This window comes from Poecilia formosa, unplaced genomic scaffold, assembly GCF_000485575.1.
Source record: "Poecilia formosa unplaced genomic scaffold, Poecilia_formosa-5.1.2 Scaffold117, whole genome shotgun sequence".
Taxonomy (NCBI): Eukaryota; Metazoa; Chordata; class Actinopteri; order Cyprinodontiformes; family Poeciliidae; genus Poecilia; species Poecilia formosa.
In genome coordinates, this window is record NW_006800056.1 from 509,933 (window position 1) to 527,446 (window position 17,514).

The 17,514-nt window shown below is 38.8% G+C and overlaps 1 protein-coding gene across 3 annotated transcripts in view; it reads right to left on the reverse strand.

Moving 5' to 3' along the window:
- Positions 1-17,514, reverse strand: part of sorcs3a (sortilin related VPS10 domain containing receptor 3a) — a 211,311-nt gene that overhangs the window by 117,148 nt on the left and 76,649 nt on the right. For 2 of the 3 annotated variants that reach the window (XM_007560600.2, XM_016675606.1), the window contains exon 2: positions 5,547-5,614. In XM_007560600.2, coding sequence (XP_007560662.1) covers positions 5,547-5,614 — 68 coding nt within the window. Of the gene's footprint in view, positions 1-5,546; positions 5,615-13,719; positions 13,739-17,514 lie in introns of those variants that run through there. The other variant, XM_016675607.1, reaches the window with a different exon arrangement.

Consider the following 17,514-nt stretch of genomic DNA (forward strand, 5'->3'; position numbering starts at 1 on the left):
TGAAGATAGAAAAAAAGAATGGGCAGAAAACTGTGGATCATTTGCAACAGATTATGTTAATATAATATGCCAGTTACATGTTTTCCTATATTTTGCTGTTGCTTGGCTGAATATATGAAAAATACCTCGAATAACAAAGCTGATCAGGAAAAATAATGAGTTTTAATTCAGTGCACAGCTGAGATAATTAGTTAATAGATATCTTCATGTTTAGTGAAGTGTGCTGTGGTATGTAGCGAAGCATGAACTTTGTGTATTTGCTTTTTCACCCCTGACCAAGTAAACCTGTTTGGATTACGGTACATATTTGTGCTGTGAACAAGGTCGAATGGAGTTAATTAAAGCATTGAAGCTGCTTGCAGTAAAACCAAAACAATTGTATAAAAAAGGCTGTAAAGCTCAGAGGAGCATAAAGGTCAAGTCTTTATGTTCTGGTTCGTCTCTCGATATGTTGATCTGCCGGCTTTAGCAAACCTGTCAGCGCTTCATGCAGATTTATCGGAACTGATGTCTTCCATTTTCATCAGAAATGAAATGTAGCTGTATCGCGCTTTTTTTTTCTTTCTTTTGAAAAGTTCTGGTGTGCAGAAGGCTGGTGAGGTATGGAGGAAAATACCAAGTCCAATTGCAAAAGGTCGCAGACATCAGGTGGGTCCTCTCTGAGAGAACCAGGCCCTTATTATAAGCACTGACCTGTGAAATATCACATCGGCTGTGAGCATGCTCAGCAAAATGATGCAATTTGAGAGGATGTCACTGTTCACCCCCTGGTGACCCGATCTCACCACAGCAGGAGAGGAGTCTGTCCGCAGCTGGGATACACACACTTACAGAAACACGCACACATACAACACAGCTACCAACTTTCCAGTCTATTTCTCCATCAGTTCCCTGAGTTTCAGGGACGGAAACCCCGAAACAAAAAGCTTTGTGTTTTTGTCAGTCTTGAAATATTTGCTGCTATTAAAAGCTTCAAACCAAAGCTTTAAAAATCACAAACAGAAAACAACTGAACATTTTTACTGACCTTTAAAACTCTAACCATCATTATTACTTGTATTGTTTTTCTGTACCAGAACCAACTCCCCTAAAACCAGAGTGAGAGGAACAACAGGTCAGATGAACACTAAACCAAGGTTCATGTTCACAAGTTAATCTCCCCAGTTAATGGTAAGTGTTATAATCACTGACCATTTTAACAAGCCTAATTCTAGGCAGTTATTCACACCATGAATACTTCACTGCTATATATCATTAAAACTGTAATTAGGGTGTTAATTAGGCTCAACAACAAATGAGTGGGAGGAGTTTCCTTTTTATTCAATTAGCTTTTTAGCAATTTGCAACAATTAGCAATTTGTTGAAGGCACAAAAAGCAGCTCAGAATTCCTCTGGTTCATATCTAAAATATCTGAAAGAAAGTCAAGCTAAAGAACCGACAAGCAAATACAACTTGACACACTACTGGCTATTCCCAAAGCATCCTGAGTTTTCCTTGGTGATTGGTTGTTCCCAAGACCAGCGGTAGGGAAGACTGCAGGCAGAAGCTTCTGCGGCTGTACTAGGACAGCTTTCAGTGTGTGTTTTAATGAATATTAAGGTATATTTGTTACTTGAACTATACAAATTGTCAGTTGAAAGAGATTTTCTAGGAAATATCAAGTATTCCTTAGTTTGGTAGCGATTCCTAACCTCCACAAATATCAGAGATCCAGGGAACTTGAATCTCAGTAAAGATCTGATGGCAGAAATGGTTTTGAAACCAGGACTGAAAAGCAGCCTTACATTTTCAAACACTGTTGACAGCAAGAAAATCCAGATTTTAGCACAGAACTAAACTGTCATGTTTGAAAGACTCTCTTTTCTGTTCACCAACAAGTTCTGATTGGCAGAAACAAAACTAGTCAATAGCATAGTCGTAAAATGTCAGTTTTTTTCTTTGGGTCTCTATGCTGCCTGGAGCACTGCAGTGAAGAACCAGGCCTGCATGCTCCAAGTTTGTTGCATGTGCAACAATGCAATTCATAAGTTTCTAGAAAAATGTCATGTTTTCCTTGAACATGACATTGATTTCACTTCAGTCCAGCAGAGCACAGCCAACAAATCTGCAGCACCTCCGTTATGCCATCATGTCAGTATGAACCAAACCTCTTAGGAATGTTTCTGACACTTTGTTCAGTCCAGGTTAAGATTTCAGGCAGTTCTGAAGGCAAAAGGTTCAAATTCAAAAAAGGGTTACAATTCAGTACTGGGAGCTAATAATGTGGTCGTAACTGTAAATAAAATTGATTTATTTGTCCTATAGGTGGTTTGGTTTTGTGCAGATAGATTAGGATCTACATTAAAATGTTATTTTCTTTTATGTAGGTTTTTAATTTGGGATGTGTTCCTGATTTAATGTACATTTGATCCAAATCCAGTTTGTTTTTCCCATCCATTTTTGATTTCCATTTGTTCAACTTTCCCTCAAGCACAAGAAAACATAAACCTCAGTTCACCCACAAACTTTCCACATCAGCTGTTCAGTAAAACAAGAAGGAAAAAAAACTTCAGTAAACATAACATAAAGCAAAGGAAACAACTGCCGCATTGACTTGTTTTGCATAAAGAACAAGTATTGGATGTGTCAAAATCCAGCAGTGAAGGAGGGGAGGATACATCTTGACTTTGTTGTTGGCATTAATTTGCACTGCGTCTGAATACCTGCAAATGAGTTTTTGACTTGTCATCTTTAATAAATGTTTTCCTCACGCAGAGACAATACTCTAGAGGCCAGATGAGAGAGGCTGAACAACTTTGAAGACAAACTGTTTTGCAGAGTTGATTTATAGTTGGCACAGACTATAAATCCGCCTGCTTCTCCAACGCTTCAACAGTGTGAATACTTTGGAAATTATGCAGAGTCTGACTGATCAGCTTTCATTGTTTAAGGTCAGGATGTTCATTAAATCCGACAGATGGACTGGTAAATACTTTGAGGTGTTGCCACAGCACTGACCTTTGCGAGCAGGCAGCATTGGACGTGCCATTTGGGATGTATTCCTGTTGAAGTGATAAACATTCAACTCAAACGCTCCTCTTCAGACTCTATCGCAGCTGTGATCTCCGTTAGAAGCCTCATTCCTCAAACCGATTCTTTTTCTTTCAAAAAAACAGACTCAAACTTATCATGAAAAAAATATTACTGAGGATTTTACAAGTCTCTTCAGACGCTGCCAAGTCAAGCCTGGATGGACAGCTGCTCCCCAATCACTGTAGGTTTGTGGCCGAGTGACAGTGCTGGGAGGGCTGCCAATAATAATGATCTTCAACAGCAGTGCTGGTCCCTCCTCTCACACTATGGATTAGTCTCTTCACCTGATTGCATCTTCCCCAAGGAGTTCAGCTGTCATGGTGAATTTAAATCTGACAGAACTTTGTAAGACTTCAGTTTGTTTACCTTCCTGCAGTTAAACAGAACAGATGATCCGCTGATTCTGCTGATCTATTAGGGTGAACGGCTGTGACAATGCTAAAAATCCAAACTCAATATCAATATCTTTGTTGATAACTTGGCAACAGTTTTTAAAGGAACAGGGTTCTTTGTTAAGAGCAAAGAGCAACGTTCTTTCAGTCGAGTCACTTTGGTCAAAACATTTGAAAGTGGCAGTTTTAATGTTGGTCAGTAATCTACCTGGTTGTGATGGATTCATTAAATATCAATGTATGATCCGAGTATCACAAAGGAACCATTTATTGTTAAATGTGCTCAAATCTTCAGGATGATGGACATGAAACACTTACAGATATGTTAAAGTAGTTCATTTTTACTCAAAACTACAACGACGTTTACTTTGAACGACCTCCTGGATTGATGTTGACCACTTGTCTGCTTCTGTTTACCAGCATGACAAACAGATGCTAAAATGCATCAGGAGACAAATGACTGTATGAAGCCGGGCAACACTGAATCCCAATGAATGTCATGTTCCGGTTAATCCACCATTCCTCTGAAAGACATTTATCCCGGCTCCATCCCATTGACATTGTGGTGGGTTAATTCTCCCACAGGCTACATTATGTTCCCTCTCCGCCATCTGTGGTGGTTCTGATGGGGGACATGCCTGTGTTGAGACTATGCAACAGGGACTACAAGGTTCATCAAAGTGGAGAGACTTCAGCTGCTGCACAAAATATGGGATCTTTTGTACGAAAAAGGTTTTGCAGTTTCGTCATGAGAAAAAAGGAAAAACAGATGGAAGTCGAGCTTTGAAAGGATATATTTCATATTCCCGACATGTATGCAGTCATTTTAGAAATGCAGACAGAAGAGTGTTCTGATGAAACAGCCATATCGTTATCCAGAATATTTTAGAATAATTTGTCGACAGCAGAACAGTCCGTCTTCTATTCCTCAGACTAAAAAGAAACTCAGCCTACTTTGTAGCTCCTCAAACACTAAAACAAAACTCTGTTTTCGCCTGAGGATCATAACTGTTGCACAGACGGTATTTAAATGTCAAAAATAGCCAGCGGTTACTTTGGAAGCACTTTTCTTTGTGAAGGCAGCCCTACAAACTGGGCATAGAACGCAAATCTTAGAGGTGAAACTGTTTCTACACTTTAAAAAGCTGCCATTAAAAACTTCTCAAAGACTAAAAGATGCATTGAAGGGAAATTGTTTTTCGTCTTAAAATGGCAAACCTTATCTGAGATTGATATAATTGTCCTTGAGTTTATTTTTTATTCCTGTGTGGCAAATCTCTTCATAATTTCCCCGTTTTGTGCAATTTAAAATCATTTTTAAAGTACTCCCCTCTGGCATTTTCATCTATACACTGATTGTTATGGTGCTTCACAGTAACATTTCTCTCCGTTTCAGGCATGCCAACATAAAGGTTATGTTCACAAGTCACAAGGCTTGACTTCATTCTGACAGAGTTATAAAAATATATTCATTCTATGATTTTTCTGATAACATTAATCGATTTCTGTCTTTTTAGGGTTTTTGCTCTACATTTCTCGCGGCCATGCCAACACTGTCATGTGTTTACAGGCTTCCCAAAGAGAAACAAGCAAATTACTGTTTGTGTTACACAATACAGATCTGAAAATGGGTTAGATGCAGCTTCTATTCATCAGGGATGTGTTATCCCTCCTTCTGATCGTCTGTTTTTCCTCTTTTACAAGCACTCTCTTTGTTTCACAAACTGTGTGTGTTTGTGTGTGTGTGTTTATTTTCTCTCCTGCAGGGGGGAAGAAGACGAGTACATCAGATAATATCCCAGAACAAGCACATGGAAAACAGCTTCCTACACCCAAGTGCACCGCCTGGAGGCGGATGACACCAGAACACGGTTTCCCCACAATGGACTGGGAAGGTGAGAACAGAATCACAGCTGAAGATGAATGAGCAAAGAGCAGATATGGATATTTGGCTCAGATTATGACTGAAGTCCTGCAACACTGAGTGCATCAACAGGATGGTTTTGCAATCCTTAGTTTAAAATCTGTTGCTTATGGATGTTGACAGCATTCAACAAGTAAAAGAAGTGTTGAGGACTCACCTCCAGAGAGTGCTCTCAGTGACGCTGCCGATGTGAAAGTCATAGAGTTTGGTAAGAATAAGGATGACCTGCAGAGAAAAGAAATTTCTGCATTAAAATGACGTTTTTGAAGAGTTTAAATCAGTCGACCCAGTGCTCTGCAGGTTCAGGTGTGTCCCTGCTGCCACACCTGATCTGAACGAACAGGAGGCTGCCAGGCGTCTGCAGCATTGGCAACATGCTGAGGAGGTAAAGCAACCATTTGAATGAGGTGTGCTGCAGCAGACACATCTAAAACATGCAGGGCAAAGACCTGAGAACCACTGGTATGATCAATGCTACGTCAGATTTTTAAGAGGAATCTTAAAGCAAAACAGACACATTTCGCTTTCGATACGAAGCCAGACAGATTATCAGACGTGTCCAACAGAAATAAATGCAGTCTGTTGTAGAGTGAAAGTTCAACCCTTTGGCAACATCTTTCACACTTAGCAGAATAATTCTCAGTCCTCACTTTTCCATCAGACTTCATTGACTGCTGCTTGCCAACAGTCAACAGTTTTTTTTAATACAACATGTAAGTTTAACCCGACAGCGATTTCTGACAGCATAGGAAGTATATCCTCCTGACTACCAGGAAAAAAATATTGTCCAATCACCATTTTTTTTTAAATCCCACATTCTTTGTAAGGTAATAAAAGGTTTTATGCACTTTCTTTGTCTCTTCCCATAAAATGTGTTATTACTGATGAACGCAATTTTTATGAATTAGAAAAAGATACGTACAAAAGTCCCACCCCTTCACATGTGGTATCATTGAAAAGCCCTAAATGTCCTCTCCAGATACCAAAAGGAATTAATTCAGTAGAATTCAGGGGATGGGAGATATTCAACTTTAGAAATGTCCTCTACAGAGGACAAAAATGAACTACTGGTAGTCAGGAGGAATATATCACCACCTTCTCTGCAGGAGGTCAATATGAGTCTCATGTTCAAACATATCAGGTGAAACAAAGGAGAATAAAAAGATATACTTTTTTTTTCATGGAGATCACAGCCTCTTATATATAACCATCTTCAAAATATTCTGCTATTTTATAATTCAGTGCGCTTCAAAAGTACTTTTTTATTCCCAAGGCAAATGAAGCTATGGATAGGAAGGCAAAAAAATAATATGCAACTTATTATGAGGTGTCAAAATAATCTGAACTGAACTGTAAGCATATAAATCCCCAGAATTACTCCGGTTGACATTTAGAACTGCTCATTTCTGCATTTTACCTTTAGTTAAAGTGAGATAATGAAGTCATTGAGGTGCTGATATATCTAAGGAAACAGAAACACAATGACAGCATCTACTCAGTTGGGATTTGAAGTTATTTGTAATATTTGAGCTAGCTGAATTGAAAATGGCATTCGTTACAACAAGCTAGAAACACTTTGGAACAAAACAAATGAGCAGGAGGCCTAATCAGGATCTAACTGAGAGTCAAACACGATTTCATTTTGGTCCAAATCAAGATCATGAATGTCCTCAAGGGGCCAGTTGTGGAAGAATCTACCAAAAGGAAACACCTGCTAATTGATCAAATTTGACTGGGTTCCATTAGTACTTCTTTTCATACTGAAAAGAAGTACTAAATAATGACTTGTGTGCTCATTATTTAAGCACACAACTGTTATCTTAAAGTTAAATTTATGTTTGTCTCTAGAATCTAGAGGGTCACATAAATAGTTATGGCGGGCCGGATTTGGCACCCGGGCCTTGAGTTTGGCACCTGTGATCTGAACAAAGATCCGTTTGTAGTGCTGAAAGTCTAAATCACTTTTGTAGGCTATAATTAAGTTTGCTGCTAGAAGCACAGGTCAAGGGTGGTCTGGTAGAGAATCACACCGCCCGGATCTCAGCCCACATGCATAAAGAAACATCAGGACAAAAAATATTATTCTTCCACCAACCATATTTAGTAGTGTTCAATTTTACAGTGTTAGTGGAATAAAACAGATGCAAACTGCACAAACAGGACCAACAGAAGAAATGAGTAACAAAAACCTTTATAGAAATGTAGTAAAGTAAAAAGTATGATTTGTAGTGTTTTTCCCAAAAAAAATATTCTACTCAAATAAAGTGCAAATTCTGAAACAGGCCCACTTCAATAGGCGTCAGCACTGTTTCCTCCAGATGTCTTCAAAAATAAAATCAGCAAAGTTTGTCTTTCTGGGTTTATGGGTAGAACAAAAACAAAAACAAAGCAAAGTAAAGTATTATTCTGCACTCAAAATGTCTTGTAATAAGCAAAATAACAGGATTTTTATGTTTGGGAGTAGATCAAATTAACTGTTAACAAATATAAAGCAGTTTATCTGAGTGTTACATACTAGAAACCAATCCCTGCAGCACTCACTGACAGCGCCATAACAATAACACCCTCATAACCATAAACACTGATGCTGCAGTCAATTCCTTAAACAAAGACACTGCTGGGGGCCGTTTCTGTCTTAATGACTTCAAACAGTTGTTAAACTGGACAGTTTAGAGGAAAATATTTCAAGCCAATAAAAAACGATTTAAATGTAATGACTTTATAATTTTATAGGTGCTATTTTATGATGGAAACGTAACTTTTGCGGTCTTTGGTATCTAAACTGTGGATTCTGGTCACAATGAAACATTAAAAGTTTGACATGTTTTAATAATGCCCAGACAGCAGCAACACGTTACAGAACCGCCTTTTAACAGAGGCCAAACCGAAGTTTTTTTTTGTTTGTTTTAAAGAAAATTTGTCTTTTTAAATCTCAAGACATGAAAAGCCGTGATAAATTATTCACACCACTAAACCTTTTCACATCTTCTCACTATAAAAGCACAATTTATTCAGTGTATTTTACTGGTATTTTATGAGCTAGAAGACCAAGAGCCAAAGTTTTAAACTGTGATTACATGGAAAACATAAATCTAGAAATAGTGGCCAGCATTGTTTTAAACCCCGATGTGAATACTTTTTTGACAAACTTGGGTCTTAAGAATCTTTTTCATGTTTGTCCTGAATTTAGCTCAGTCTGGAGCTAAATTCAATGTTGGACAATGTGAGCTGGAGAGCTTCTTCAGCGACAGACTGCTGCATCCTGTGTGCACAAAGGAGCGTCATCTCAGGTCCTTCCTCCTGCAGCCGGTAGACTCTAGAACCATCACTGTCCCAACAAACTCATTAAGGTTTACTGATATTTGTAGTTTTTGTAGCGTGCTGCTGCTTTCTTTGCACAAAGATGCACATCTCATACATTTTTAAGATTTTCCTACTCAGCTGAACATTTCTTTCAAAACAAGGTAAGCCATTAAAAGTCATATTTTTTATCATGTTGTACATTTGCTGCTCAGTTTCTTTTCTTTTATTCTCTACTTTGAATCTGAATACTTCATTTACCTTTAACTTGCTGCCCCTCAATTTTCCTGAAATGGGAAAATAAATAATATTTTCTCTGCAACAGGAAAGCATTCATACAACATGAGGTTGCAACTCCCAGGTTTCACCACAGGGTTGATGCTTTCTGGGCTCTCTGTAGTACAAGTGATCCTCCTCTGTTATCTGACCAGAGCACCTCAGTGTCTTCTTATGGATTTTGTTTAACAATGGCTTTTTCTGTGAGATGCTTAAAATTTTTGATTCTGAGCCACTAAAGTCTAACAGGCCCCAGATTCGGCCACTCAGACACAAAAACCAATTCTTCAACATGTCTGATATACCTGAATAAATGCTGAAACATGAACATACTATGTGTGGCATTATATATTTACATTTTCTCTCTAATGGCAAAATTTGAAATGCATCAGTGAGCAAGTTTCTATAAAGCTTGACTCTGCAGTTAATCGTCTTTTATTGCAGTTTTTCCCCCAAAAAAGCAGCATAGTTACTGCCTACAACAAAATACATTCTATAGTGAATCAAATTTTGCTCCAACAGCAGTTAGTAAAACACTACAAGGTACAGAGTGATAAATTAGCATGTTGGGATGCTGTGTTGTGCATAATTAATTCTGTGTATCCCGTTCAGTGTTGAAACTTTGACGGGTTTTTTTCGTCTTTTTTTCTTGATGCAGCACTCTGCCATCCTCGCCCCTGTGGAAAAGTCTCATCCAACAGACTGCTCAAAGCTTTGGTCTTTTAAAGAGAGAGAGAGAGATAATCAGCAGGCGGGGCGCTTTGATAAGGACTGTGCACATCCTCAGAGCAAATCACAGGACATGAAGGTTGTGAGGATCAGCGGTCAGCTGTGATCCTCCACTCCAAAGTGCAAGATCACAACTCTGCTCCACAGGGATGAAGAGAGATGGAAGGGGATAAAACCAACTGCCACTAAAAATAAGCCTGTTTAACAACTTCAACCATCTGGTAACTTCAGTTTTTATTCACCTCAAGATTTGGAAAACTAAAAGAAAACTATTAGCTTAAGTTTTATTTTTGCTTTTGAAATCTAGAGGCATGCTTCAGATTTTTCAAGAAGAGTTTTGAGCCGTGGTTAGCACAGCAGTTCTAGACACTTTACATGTAAAAGAGCATCTAAAGCAGAGTGACTCTGGTGTTGATTGAACAATGCTTGCAAGGATTGCTATGAAGTTTGTGAAACTGGAGTTGAGGAAACCTCAAGTGGCGTACACACAAAAAATCTGCGGCGCCATATTTTATGCACAAGTCGGCGTGTATAAAAATTAATTTTGCCTCAAAGTTTGCGTAAATATATGCACGCTTTTTCCCTGGAGTGAAAATGTGCGGCAGCCACACAAACCTTTTCTACTTTGCAACCTCTAATTTTGCAAAGTCGAGGTTCCAAACCAAACCTGTAAGGACCACACATTTATAATGGATGGACGTTTTCACCAATGTATCGCTATAGAACATCTAGATCTGATGTGTCAACTAGATTTTGCAGTATTACCTGTTGTTCATAGATGTAAAGGAAGAAATGCAATTCTTATGGATGTAAATGTTCGCTACATCAAAACTTATTTGTCAAATGTGTTTCCATTTCCCCTTTGGCAGACTAACGTCAAGAAAAGCCAAAACCCAACTCACAAGAAACGTTTTTAGCAAAATTGAGAAGGTTTTTCGAATTTTGTTGTTTCTATCAAACTTTTCCAAAGAGCTTTTAAAAAACATCCTGATGGAAACACTTACAGATTTCTGTGAACATCATGGTGTAGGTCAGTTCTTCATTATGTGACTAATAATGGAAAGGTTTTGTGAAAGTGACACTGGAGAATTCAAACTTCTTTCCCCTCTGATATTAGTCAAAATTGCTACTTGAGCTATTCGAGTTATCTGATGCATGTAGGACTAACTGCTCATCTCCCAAAAATTAAACATGGATTAATATGAACTATACCTTTAAGACTTTAGACTTTCATTAAACAATTTAGATTTCTGTACCAAGTTCTGTCAAACATGTCATTTTTATACATTGTGTTTCACAAATTATGTTAGATTCAGTTTGTGTCTGAACAGCTAGATCTTTTGTTTTCTTAATTTTCCTTTTTTCTTTGGAACAGTCTTCTGCCTTTTAAGCAAAACTTTAGTCATTCAGCTAAGATGGCAGTAAATACTCCAAATCCTGTGACAGACGGCAGTAATCATGCTAAACGTGACCAAAATAAAACTCCAGAGCCACCAGTGCCTTGGCATCCTTCGCCTCACGCCCCGGTAATGTTCGGAGGCTCACAGAATGCCAGGACATTTCCACCTCCTGCTAAGTCTCGATTATTTGCCCTCTGAACCAGAACCCTGGACAGTACTTGTGGATGAGGATGGACCACATGCCAGAGGGTCCGTTCAACTGAGAGCATGAACATATGGCTCATACAAAGAAAGCCTGCACTGCCAGAGAAAGGCCAATGAAAAGGGTCTATTTTCATCATTTATCTTTTTTTTTTATCAAAAAATGATAAAAAACTGGGTAACTTCATGTCCAGTTGTACTTTGATAAAGTCCACTTTTTGTTCACTGCAGTGTAATTGTGTATGCGGTCCTGTAACCCCCTCCTTCCTTGGATTTGGGCTGTCAGAGATGTGCCGCCTCCTCTGCTTGGAGGGAGGTGAAACACAGACGTGTGTCCTCTCATCCCCTTATGACAGTTTGAATGTGAAATTCACATTAGACGCCATGCAGAAACAAAATGATTCTTCAAAAGATCTTCCAGGAAAGATGGAAATTTGTCCACTTTTTGTTCACTACAAAGGAAGTTAATTTTCAATTAAAAACAGTGTTGTAATTCATAACGTTAAATGTTATCTAATGAGAATTCATGTGCTGGTTCATAGCTCAATCCAGTTCAATAGCAAAAATACTGTACTTCAAAAAGAAATGAAACGATGTCATCTAAACATCTTCAAACAGTCATTCGGGATGCAAGACTGACTCCAGTAACAGTCAGTCTTGCAACAAAACTGAAGAAGCCTCTGACTGAAGACAGTTGCTGAGGACAATCATGACATAACAGCTCAACATCCAGAAACAGAGATCATATTCCATGTACACGTCCTGGATGACACCCTCAGTTGTTGGCTAGCTCTGCTAATCCAGCTCATTTGCATTTGCCACTCTTCTTTAAATCTCCATCTGGCTCTAGGGTTAGAAAGGTGGACAGAGAAAAGTTGGATCCATTTCTTCCATGGATCTTATCCCCAGAGGAAGGAATGGTCTGAGCTTCTTCCTTCTCTCTCTGCGTTTTGGTCCTGCTTTGCAGCTGTTTTTCTACTCCTCTGGGATTTGGGGTCATAGTTAAGGCATTTATATTTGACCTTTAATCAGATGCTCCTGGTTGTAAAAGCAATACCTTGTCCAAAAGTGAAAACTAGTATAGAAGGACAAACCTCAAGCAACACCAGACCAGGCGTCTGTATCTCAAGCAGACTCTGTATTTGAATCCCCACTTGACTTGCAATTATTGAATCAAAATGCCAGCCACACTGTACTTGCCTGGTTGCCTAGACAATTAACCAGGAGTGTGGAAAACATATTACAACCATGACTAAATGTTCCATCTACTACATGACCAAGTCAAAGTGCCATACGCAATTTTAGAAATTGTTTCATGTCATCACAAATTAATCAGTCTTAATGACATTTTTTGAAAGAAAAAAAATGACTGGCTCATCTCTATGTGAGGCAAAAGTTTAATTAGAACAGTGACCTGAAGAGGTGTTGCTGCTGAAGTCAGGTATTAGCACAGCAGCACAGAAAGGCTGTTAAATTAAACCAAGCTAAATCAAAAGTGGCAGTGCATTCATGCTGAATGAGAGCTCAGTTAATACACCGCTGATGAGCACTTTTTAGATGTCTATATAAATATACATCAAAGTTTGTAATAGAGAATACAATCGTTAACAAAGCACTTAAATACACACTCATAGAAACTCAATGTCAGTGATGAAGACAGCAAGAGAGGTTTGAGTGACTGACTTTCAACATGGTTGTTGGTGTCGGACACAAAATGGTCAAAAAATGAGAAAATACTTTAGTGAGTGGTAGTTGTGTGGATAAAAGCAAGTTGCTCATATCAGAGCTCAGAAGACAGACATTGGTCAAGCTGGTCAGATGCAGAACCACTTCAACTGATTCCTTTCAACGTGAAGGAGCAGGAGCTCGACTTCAAGTCTCTGCTAGATGACAGAACGTTCCTGACAGAAAGTTTCCTAAACTGAACCCTTCACAGGGAAGCTAATTCTTTCATAGAGAATTAGCTTCCTCCAAAGGAAGTTAATCTTAGCCGTTTGCATTCAAATGAGCCAAATCTCATGACCCTAGGTAACAGCTGGAGGGCATCCAGACTGGTTAATAAAGAGAACTTGTCATGATGCCCCTGTTCCTGCCATGGCTCATGCTGCTCTCCAGCTCCTCCCGCTCCTGTTGGCTGTCTGATTGCTTCCACCTATCCTACATCAACTATCTCAGCGTGAGATGATTTGTGGTCAACCACCAAAAGCGTTCAAGCGTTTTTCATGTCCGTGTCATGTACTTGACCTGCAGCTGACTCCGAGTCCATCTTCATATACTTCAACCCCAATTTCCGCCTCATAGATTTTAGATCTGTTCCACCCATTCTGACCCGGACCGTTTGGCCTACCACTGGGCTCTAGATTACAAACTAATCCCTTTACCTATGGTGAGACCCGATCATTGGATCAGCGCGTGTGAACTCACTCACTCTGCTACTGGAGTATCGAGACTCTGTGACTTCATCATCACTGGTTTCCAGCACATAGAGGCTTTCCCTCCATCCAACCCTGCAGGCGAAAAAGTCGCTGGTAAACAGACAACACCCAATCCTCAGTTACATTAGTGCACTGCACGTTCTGTTCCAGAAGCACCATCACCTGTACCATCATGTGCTAAAAGAAATACTTCCAGAGAGGATATTTTTATTTCTTTTTGTCTGTCATTGTAATCACAAAAATAGTATATGACTGAAAGAGAATCACAAGAAATAAAGACAAAAATTGTTTAGCTGCATTTAACAACACTGCTTATTGAAAAAATGTGCCACTGTACAATAATAAAACATGAGGAAAGAGTAAAATCAGTGTTTGCCATGAATACATGGTGTATATAGTCTTGTAAAGTACAATAACACATTTAGTTAAACTCATAAAATGTGATTATTATGAATAATAAAGGTCTTTTTTTCCATCTGTGACGAGTTACCAGAGGTCACATTGATGGTAGCAACTAGCTAACAGTCCTGTGAGTCCAATACACAATTCTACTTAAAATCTTTGAACTAAATTATGACATTTATTATTCATTAAGAAAATTATAACATTAACCGGGAAAATGGATCATCTTATAACAAGTAGCATTTTAATTAACATGAATAAATGTGTTACACTTTACAGATGTACAGTTAAAGGAAGTATTGCTTCAGCACATCTGTAAAAGCACCAATGGTGTGGATCCTGCTTCCAGAACAGATCATGCAGTGCGACACCTTTCACTTTGCTGAATCAGTGCTTCAAAGAATTATGGCAGTTGGGCAAATTAAATTTATGCCTGGCAAAGTGTAGTGTAGCCAATAAATGACTTTTAGAACAGTGTGTAGTATATTTATAATTACTAAAAAATCCCAGAAAAATACAACAAATTCATAAGCTGTGGATTGTTTAAACTGCTCTTTAACATCTTGTATTTGAGCTTCAATGGGTTTTAAGACATGTATGTAACACAAACAAAAAGCTTTTTTTGCTGACTTTTTAATTGCTAAATGTCACTGCAGTCTACTAACAATAGAACAACTGCCTGAAAAGAAGCTTTTAGTTGTCTGCAAACATCAAGACAGTCAACAGGAAAATGACAGCTGGAACTGATCGTTATCTGGAAGTGATTAAGCTTCCCCACCTCCCTGTAGCATGTCAACCGAGGAGCAATTACTTTATCAACTGGTGAGAGCTGTTTATGTGAGACGTTGTCAACTGGCAGCAACAAAGACTCGCTGACAGCAAGACAATCTGAGAAACAGTCTATGGGTTTTGCTATTTGGCCTGGCTCAATAGAAAACAAAGGCTTTTGTTGACCTGTTGGTAAGTGGATAAAAACATAAGTACACAAATCTTAAAATGAAGAATTCAAATTACAGAAAAAGAAACTGAAAGTATTTAAATTCAGAGCTAAACTCATGTTTCTTGCCTTGATTGCACGGCCAGCTGAATGAACAGACCACTGTAGTTAATCCACCTCTTCAGATAGTCTTCAAACCTTCTCTTCTCTTTCTCACAAACACTGCAATACTGTATGTTTTAGAGGTATCCAGGAACTCTGGGTATTGAAACTGGAATATTAGAACCCACTTATAGAAAACTCTTCTGTGTGCACCATGTTAATATCTCACTCTCTGCTCCACGCTGTGCAGTGAAGGGTAATATGTCTGGCATTTGCATCAAAGGTGCATGAACAGCATCCAGATGCATTATTATGCACATATAAATACACACTACAAAGACAAAAAGACTCAGCTAGCCTTGGGACATGAGTGCTTCTTATCTAGCATCGCGTAGTCACAGCTACAGGAGACGAAAAAGGCCAAGGTTTCAGTCAGACATCAGCACTCCGAGTGTTTCACTCTTAACTAGTACAAGCACAGATTAAACACATGTAAATTTAAGAATGAAGGTCAATTAAACATAAAGTAGGGTATGTTTTTTTAAGACATCAAGGCTGAGTCATGGAGGGGTTTACTGTACTCTGCCCTCCTCCAGACATCTTCTCTCGCTTCATGTCACGCTCTTCCATCACACTCACTCCTTTTGGCTCAGGTATCTGGATCACTTTGGGTTATCTCCTTCTCTGTATGCCTCCTCTCATTTACTCCATCCTTCATCTGAATGTCTTTCCCTTGTTCCTCTGAGTTTTTATTCCTCACCTGCCATATTTTTTTGTTTTTTTTTCTTCTTAGCAAAACCCTCTTGGTCTGTTTAACTGGACTTGCCCCCCACCCTACGCATACTCACTTCATTCTTACACAGTCTCCTTGCACGTTCTCTTTATCTGTATTCTTTGTAGTTTCCCATATTGTCCTTGTAATGTGACCTGTCTGTTGCTCCTTACCTTCACTCTCTCTTCCCCCTCTAGCTACCTCTCTCCTTCCCTGAATCCCATCATCAATAACTGGTTTGCTTTTTAGTTTCTTTTGTTGTCACACAAATAAACCAGACAATGGCTTTTGTTGTGTACTGAACTGAATATCTGGAATTGCTTGTGCTTCTAAGAAAGACCTTTCATTATGAATTCATCAATAGTATGTTCTTAAAAATAACTGCTGTAACTGAAGGAAACAAAAAATAACTGTTTTCTGTAAGGTTCCACTTATTCTATTTGGAGTGAGCAAAGTGTCCTGAGCAGGTGGCAGCTAAACTGGCTCTGCTGACTGGAGAGCAGATCTTCTAGCATGATGCCTGTAAGGAGCATCAAGGAAGGTCAGAAAGGTCAAGTTTTAGACACCATAAAAAGCTGTGAAATTTAACATTTTAATATGATCAGATTTGGTTGTACCATACATTCAGGTTTGATTTTAATCAACATTTTTGGATTCCTTGCATTGATTAAGTCAATTAATATTTAGATAGATAAATTGATTGCTCAGGAACCAACAAATGTAACTGACACATTTACAGGGAGAACATTTAAACGTGAGATTCAATCCCAGGACCTTCTTGATGCTAGGCACCAGTGCTACCAACTGCCCCACCATCCAACAGCTCTAGACAAACACACACAAAGATAAGGTTCACCACTTGGTGTTTTTGCAAGAGTTTTGCATAAGTTTGTGTTTGAGGATTGTGAGCAGCTGGTATCCTTAGAAGAACTGGAAGATCAATGGGCCACTACAAGGTGAAGAAAAGGTCAGATGATAAACCAGTCATGTGGCACTGCATGGGAGGAGTGAGATTGTAAAGCTTATCTATTATATCTAACCTTTTGAGTATAGATAAACCTGCCGTTTATTCTCCTTGCAGCCCAGAAAAACTTTTAAGTGCCGTTTTTCACATGGGCACACTGTATCCTACCCTCAGCTTCAAAGACTTAAGATAGAAAGGTTACCATAACAACTGCTGTCTGAAGAGCAGTAGAAAATGCTCAGAGAGCCCCAGCCATCCTGGATCCAAAGTTTGTAAAAGTCCATAAGAAGCCTGCTGCTGTCTTCTTCAGAAAGGATTTATAATTTGAGGAAAATACACTCTGGCAAGGACGATGCAAGAATGCATTAAGGAACCCACTACAACGGCTAAGGGAAACAAAGTTTGTTCTTCTTCTTCTTACCATACTTTCTGCTGCACTGCTTTCAGCTGCCTGTATTCAATACCTGATACTGAGATGGAGGAAGTGACCTCTGCTGTGATACTGACCCACAGCATCAAGTGTTTGGTTGATTCATCCAGTAAATAAATAAATCAAATAGAAGGAGATGTTAAGATTATTCTAGAATATCTATAAAGAAAATACTTC